This window comes from Cyanistes caeruleus, unplaced genomic scaffold (assembly GCF_971803275.1).
Source record: "Cyanistes caeruleus unplaced genomic scaffold, bCyaCae1.hap1.1 HAP1_SCAFFOLD_356, whole genome shotgun sequence".
Classification (NCBI taxonomy): Eukaryota; Metazoa; Chordata; class Aves; order Passeriformes; family Paridae; genus Cyanistes; species Cyanistes caeruleus.
In genome coordinates, this window is record NW_028256118.1 from 1 (window position 1) to 7079 (window position 7079).

A 7079-nucleotide genomic window follows, 5' to 3' on the forward strand; every position below is an offset into this window, starting at 1 on the left:
CCACCCCTCCATGGGGACCCAACTTTAGGGGCCCCTCCCACCCTGGGACCCCCCCCGGGACCCCCCAGGGACCCTCGGGACCCCCCCAGGACCCCCCCGGGACCCCCCAGAACCCCCCAGGACCCCCCCGTGACCCCCCCGGGACCCCCCAGGGACCCCTCCAGGACCCCCCAGGACCCCCCAGGGACCCCTCAGGACCCCCCCGGGACCCCCCAGAACCCCCCAGCACCCCCCCAGGACCCCCCCAGGACCCCCCAGGGACCCCCGGGACCCCCCCCGGGAGCCCCCCGGGACCCCCCAGCCCCACCTGCTCCCCCGAGAAGTTGTGCAGGGCCCTCATGTTGGTGCCATTGAGGATGGTGACCTGGGGACAGCGGGGACACGGGGGGACACTGCGGCTCCGGGACCACCCTCAGTGTCCCCAGGTGTCCCCCACAATGTCTTCACCGTCCCCAGCGCCCCCCCAGTGCCCCCCAAAGTCACCTGAGCCCCCCCAGTGTCCCCAAATGTCCCCAGAGCCCCCCCAGTGCCCCCCAAAGTCACCTGAGCCCCCCCAGTGTCCCCTGAGCCCCCCCAGTGCCCCCCAAAGTCACCTGAGTCCCCTGAGCCCCCCCAGTGTCCCCAAATGTCCCCAGAGCCCCCCCAGTGTCCCCAAATGTCCCCTGAGCCCCCCCAGTGTCCCCCCCTTACGTAGCCATAGGTGAGGTTGCCCTTGGGGACACCGGCCACGAAATCTGTGGGGACAAAGGGACAGGGACAGGGACAGGGACAGGGATGGGACAGGGACAGGGACAGGGACAGGGACAGGGGGACAGGGACAGAGAGACAGGGACAGGGGGACAGGGACAGGGACAGGGGACAGGGACAGGGACAGGGGGACAGGGACAGGGACAGGGACAGAGGGACAGGGACAGGGACAGGGGGACAGGGACAGGGACAGGGGACAGGGACAGGGGGACAGGGACAGGGACAGGGACAGGGACAGGGACAGGGATAAAGGGACAGAGGGACAGGGACACAGGGACAGGGACAGGGACAGGGGGACACTCTCAGGTGCTGGCCAGGGGGGTGGTGACCCCCCCGCCCCCCCCGGTGTCACCCGGTGTCACCCACCTTGCGTCGTGTCACCGCTGAACTCCCCGACTGTCACCGAGTACCCTGGGGGGGGAGAGGTGTCACCTGCGCTGTCACCTGCGCTGTCACCTGCGCTGTCACCTGCGCTGTCACCCGTCCCCTGCTGCCACTGCCACGTGTCCCCAGGTGTCCCCAGTGTCCCCAGGTGTGTTCCCATGTCCCCAGGTGTGTCCCCAGGTGTCCCCATGTCCCCATACCCATGTAGCTGTCGTCGTGGCTCGGAGCCGCCTGCCGTGTCTGGAGCTGTCCCCAGGTGTCCCCAGGTGTCCCCAGTGTCCCCAGGTGTGTCCCCAGGTGTGTCCCCAATGTCCCCAGGTGTCCCCAGGTGTGTTCCAGGTGTCCCCAGCTGTCCCCAGGTGTGTCCCCAGGTGTCCCCAGGTGTCCCCAGCTGTCCCCAGCTGTCCCCAGGTGTCCCCATGTCCCCAGGTGTCCCCATGTCCCCATGTCCCCATACCCATGTAGCTGTCGTCGTGGCTCGGAGCCGCCTGCCGTGTCTGGAGCTGTCCCCAGCTGTCCCCAGTGTCCCCAGGTGTCCCCAGGTGTCCCCAGGTGTCCCCAGGTGTCCCCAGGTGTCCCCAGGTGTGTCCCCAGTGTCCCCATGTCCCCATGTCCCCATACCCATGTAGCTGTCGTCGTGGCTCGGAGCCGCCTGCCGTGTCTGGAGCTGTCCCGGCACCTCCTGGATCAGATATTCCGGAAAGTTCCCGGCCGCGATCTGAGCCTGGGTGGCCGACATGACCTGTCCTGGGGACACAGGGACACTCAGGGGACACCCTGGGGACACAGGGGACACGCAGGGGACACAGGGACATGGACATGACCTGTCCTGGGGACACAGGGACACGCAGGGGACACAGGGACATGGACATGACCTGTCCTGGGGACACAGGGACACTCAGGGGACACCCTGGGGACACCCTGGGGACACCCTGGGGACACTTGGGGGACACCCAGGGGACACAGGGGGGACACAGGGGACACCCAGGGGACACCCAGGGGACACCCAGGGGACACAGGGACACTCAGGGGACACCCAGGGGACACAGGGGACACTCAGGGGACACTGGGGACACTCAGGGGACACCCAGGGGACACTTGGGGACACTCAGGGGACACTTGGGGACAGCCAGGCGCTCTCACCTTGCCAGAAGAAGCTGCCGGGTCCCCCCAGGAGCACCCGCCCCCGTCTGCAGAGACACCGCGGGACCCCCTCAGCCCGGGACCCCCAAAACCCCCCAGAGACCCCCGGGACCCCCCAGGACCCCAAAACCCCCCCCAGAGCCCCCCAAAACCCCCCAGAGACCCCCGGGACCCCCCGGGACCCCCAAAAACCCCCCAGAGCCCCCCAGAGCCCCCCAAAACCCCCAGAGACCCCCGGGACCCCCCGGGACCCCCAAAACCCCCCCAGAGACCCCCGGGACCCCCCCGGGACCCCCAGAGACCCCCGGGAACCCCGGGAACTCCCCGGGACCCCCAAAAACCCCCAGAGACCCCCCGAGCCCCCCGGGACCCCCCAAACCCCCCCCAAACCCCCCCCGGACCCCCCCGGAGCCCCGGAGCCCACCTGGGTGAACTCGGCGCTGAAGCCCCCCTGGCAGTACCCCTGTCCCGCCGCCGAGTTCAGGTCTGGGGGGACACGGGGGGGTCGCTGGGGGTCCCGGGGGGTCCCGGGGGGTCACCCCACCCCCCCTCGGGTTTGGGGGGGTCACCCTGGGGGTCTGGGGGTGCGGGGGGGGGGGTGGGGGGGGACATCGGGGGTCTGGGGGGTGACAGCAATGGGGGGTCTGGGGGTGTCTGGGGGTCCCGGGGGGTTCTGGGGGGGGTCCCGGTGGTCCCGGGGGGGTCCCGGGGTTCCCGGGGGGGTTCCCAGGGGGGTCCCGGGGGTCTCGGTGGTCCCGGGTGTTCCCGGGTGTTCCCAGGGGGGTCCCGAGTGTTCCCGAGGGGTTCCCGGTGGTCCCGGGGGTCCCGGGGGTCCCGGGTGTTCCCGGCTGTTCCCGGTGTTCCCGGGGGGGTTCCCGGGGGGGGTCCCGGGGGTCTCGGGGGATCCCGGGTGTTCCCGGGTGGGTTCCCGGGGGTCCCGGGGGGGTTCCCGGGGGTCCCGGGGGGGTCCCGGTGTTCCCGGGTGTTCCCAGGGAGGTTCCCAGGGGGTCCCGGGGAGTTCCCGGGGGGGTTCCTGGTGTTCCCGGGGGTCCCGGGGGGGTTCCCGGGTGTTCCCGGGGGGTTCCCAGGGTGTTCCCGGTGTTCCCGGTGGTCCCGAGTGTTCCCGAGGGGTTCCCGGTGGTCCCGGGGGGGTCCCGGGGGTTCCCGGGTGTTCCCGGGGGGGTCCCGGGTGTTCCCGGGTGTTCCCGGGGGTTCCCGGTGGTCCCGGGGGGTTCCCAGGGGGGTCCCGGTGTTCCCGGGGTTCCCGGGGGTCCCGGGGGGTCCCGGGGGGTTCCCAGGGGGTTCCCGGGTGGGTTCCCGGTGTTCCCGGTGGTCCCGGGGGGTTCCCAGGGGGGTCCCGGGGGTCCCGGGGGTCCCGGGGTCCCACCTGAGCGGCAGGGCGCGTACTCCACGAACTTGGAGAAGTTGCCGATGGAGAGGAAGCAGGAGCCCACCGGCTCCCGCGCCCCCCCCTCGTCCTTCGGGGGGCTCCAGCTGTACAGGGGGGCGCAGGCCTGGGGGGCGGGGGTGGGGGGTGGGCACCTCCGGGGGGCTCTGCACGACCCCCCCAGTGTCCCCAATGTCCCCCCAGTGTCCCCAATGTCCCCCCAGTGTCCCCAGTGTCCCCCCAGTGTCCCAAATGTCCCCAAGCCCCCCAAGCCTCCCAGTGTCCCCAGTGTTCCCCCAGTGTCCCCAATGTCCCCAAACCCCCCCCAGTGTCCCCCCGATGTCCCCAGTGTCCCCAGTGTCCCCAGTGTCTCCAAGCCCCCCCCGATGTCCCCAAGCCCCCCCGTGTCTCCAAGCCCCCCCAGTGTCCCCCCGATGTCCCCAAGCCCCCCGATGTCCCCCGATGTCCCCAGTGTCCCCAAGCCCCCCCGATGTCCCCAAGCCCCCCGATGTCCCCAAGCCCCCCCGATGTCCCCAGTGTCCCCAAGCCCCCCAGATTTCCCCAAGCCCCCCCGATGTCCCCACTGTCCCCAAGCCCCCCCAGTGTCCCCCGATGTCCCCAGTGTCCCCAAGTCCCCCCGATGTCCCCAAGCCCCCCGATGTCCCCAAGCCCCCCCGATGTCCCCAAGCCCCCCGATGTCCCCAGTGTCCCCAAGTCCCCCCGATGTCCCCAAGCCCCCCCCCAGTGCCCCCAGTGTCCCCAAGCCCCCCAGATTTCCCCAAGCCCCCCCGATGTCCCCAGTGTCCCCAAGCCCCCCCAGTGTCCCCCGATGTCCCCAAGCCCCCCCCGTGTCCCCCCGATGTCCCCGCACCAGGATGGAGCCGTTGTGCGCCCTCACGGTGGCCCCGAACCACTGCAGGGACTTGAACTCCACGGGCTCGGGGGCGTCGCTGCTGTTGCCCCCAAAATCGTGGCTGCGGGTCCCTGGGGGGGGGACAGGGGGGGACAGGGGGGGGGACAGGGCTCAGGCCACCCCCGCTCCCCCGGCCGCGGCCCCGGGGACCCCCCCGGCCCCCCCCGGGTTGATCATTAACGGGAGCCAAGGCCAGCGGGGGGATGGGGACGGCGACACGGGGGAGGGGAGGGGGGGGCGGCTCTCGGAGGGGCCCCCGGGTGTCACCGGTGTCCCCTGGGGGTGTCCCCAGCCCTGTCCTGATCCTGTCCCCGCCCCTAGGGGGGTCCTGTGCCCCCCCGTGTCCCCATCCCACGTGTGTCCCCTTCCCTCCCCCCGTGTCCCCATCCCTGGGGGGGTCCTGTCCCCCCCCGTGTCCCCCCCGTGTCCCCCCCGTGTCCCCACCGTGTCCCCCCCGTGTCCCCCCGTGTCCCCCCTCATGTCCCCCCCGTGTCCCCCCCCGTGTCCCCCCGTGTCCCCCCCGTGTCCCCATTCCCTGGGGGGGTCCTGTCCCCCCCCGTGTTCCCCCCGTGTCCCCCCGTGTCCCCCCCGTGTCCCCCGTGTCCCCCGTGTCCCCCCGTGTCCCCCCCGTGTCCCCCGTGTCCCCAGGTCCCCTCACCGATGTGATCGAAGTCGATGGGGTCGCAGCCGCCCCCGGGGGGCCACGGGCAGTGGAACACGGCCCCCCCCTGGGTGACATTGGGCTGGCTCGTGTTGGCCTTGGGGGCCCCCACCAGGATGCTGACCCTGGGGGGGGGACACAAACGGGGGGGGGGTCACCCCACGGGGACACGGCGCTTGTCACCCGCGGGGTCCGGGGGGCTCCGGGGGGCTCCGGGGGGCTCCGGGGGGCTCCGGGGGGGTCCGGGGGGGTCCCCGGGCCCCTCTGACTCAGCCCCGTGACCCCTTCCGGCCCGGGGGGGGGGGGGGGGGGGAGCACCGGGTCCGCCCCGGCCGCGGGGGAGGGGAGGGGGGACACGGCCTGGGGGGGGGTCCCGGGTGAGGGGGGGGATCCCCGGTTCGCCCCGGACCCCCCCGGTGGGGTCACGCGTGGGGGGTTGTGGGGGGGGGGGCGGCAAGGCCGTGCCCGGGTCCCCCCGAAACCCCCCCCGAGCCCCCCGGGGGCAGCTCCCGGCTCCGGTTACAGGAAACGCTCCGGGCCGGGGGCAGCGGGGCCCCGGGACCCCCGGCGGGGCCGGCGCTGGGGGGGACACGGGGGGGACCGGGGCTCGGCCCCCCCCCGCTCGGGACCCCCGGGCCGGACCCTCCCGGTTCCCGTTACCCGGCCCCGCTTCCTGCTTCCCATTGCCGGTCCCCGCCCCGGTGCCCCGCTCCCGGTTCCCGCTGCCCTGGCCCGGTCCCCGGGACCGCCCCGGCTCCCACTCCCGGTGCCCGGTTCACGCTCCCCGCTCCCGGTTCCCGTTTCCCCACCCCCGCTCCGGTTCCCCGCCGCCCTCCCCATTCCCGGTTCCCGCTGTCCCGTTCCCGTTATCCCGCTCCCGTTCCCGTCCCTCCCCGCCCCGCCCCGCTCCGGGGCCGCTCCCGCTCCCCGGCGGCCGCTGCCGCTCCCATCCCGCTCCGGTGTCCGGCTCCAGCCCCGCTCCCGGTTCCCGTCCCGCTCCCGGTTCCAGCCCCGCTCCCGGTTCCGGTCCCGCTCCCGGTTCCAGTCCCGCTCCCGGTTCCCGGTGCCGCTCCCGGTTCCAGCCCCGCTCCCGGTTCCCGGTGCCGCTCCCGGTTCCCGGTGCCGCTCCCCGTTCCCGTCCCGCTCCCGGGGGCCGCCCCCGCCCCGTCCCGTCCCGGCCCGGTTCCCGCTTGGCGGTGCCGGTTCCCGGCCCGGTTCCCGCTTGGCGGTGCCGGTTCCCGGCCCGGTTCCCGCTTGGCGGTGCCGGTTCCCGGCCCGGTTCCCGCTTGGCGGTGCCGGTTCCCGGCCCGGTTCCCGGTACCTGCGGGGCTCGGGCAGGTAAAAGTCCAGCGCGAAGCCGAAGAGGGACCCGGGGGCCCCGCGGAACACCGAGGGCCGCGACGCCTCCAGGTTGAAGGCGGCGACCGGCGGGAGCAGCAGCGGGAGCAGCAGCGGGAGCGGCACCGGGAGCGGCACCGGGAGCGGCACCGGGAGCGGGATCCGCGGCCGGCAGCGGCGCCGGGGCCGGGGGCGGCGCGGGGGGACCGGGACCGGGGCCATGGCGGTCGGGGCTGCCCGGGCTCGGCGCTGCTCCCGCTCCCGAGTCCCCTCGGAAAGTGCCCGGGGGGGGCCCGGGGCCGCCCCGCCCCGCCGTGACTCACCGGGGAGGAGCCAGAGCCCCGCCGGGCACCGGCACCGGCACCGGGCGGCGGGGAGCCCGGGGGGACCGGGGGGAACCGGGGGGGAACCGGGAGAGAACGGGGGAGAGCCCGGGGGGGAACCGGGGAGAGCCCGGGGAGAGCCCGGGGGGAACCGGGGGGAACCGGGGGGAACCGGGGGGGAAC

General features: G+C 74.4%; 1 protein-coding gene across 1 annotated transcript; it reads right to left on the reverse strand.

The window, feature by feature from the left end:
* Nucleotides 1-307: 307 nt before the first annotated feature.
* Nucleotides 308-6851, reverse strand: LOC147645411 (integrin alpha-5-like; the record flags this gene model as incomplete). The annotated part of the gene is made up of 10 exons (XM_086874641.1): nt 6557-6851; nt 5233-5360; nt 4533-4645; nt 3662-3788; nt 2676-2760; nt 2275-2321; nt 1753-1878; nt 1114-1158; nt 691-734; nt 308-364 (listed from the first exon to the last, which is right to left on the reverse strand). Coding segments are annotated over exons 1-10 (1011 nt in total), but the record flags the coding sequence as incomplete, so codon positions are not given.
* Nucleotides 6852-7079: the final 228 nt, after the last annotated feature.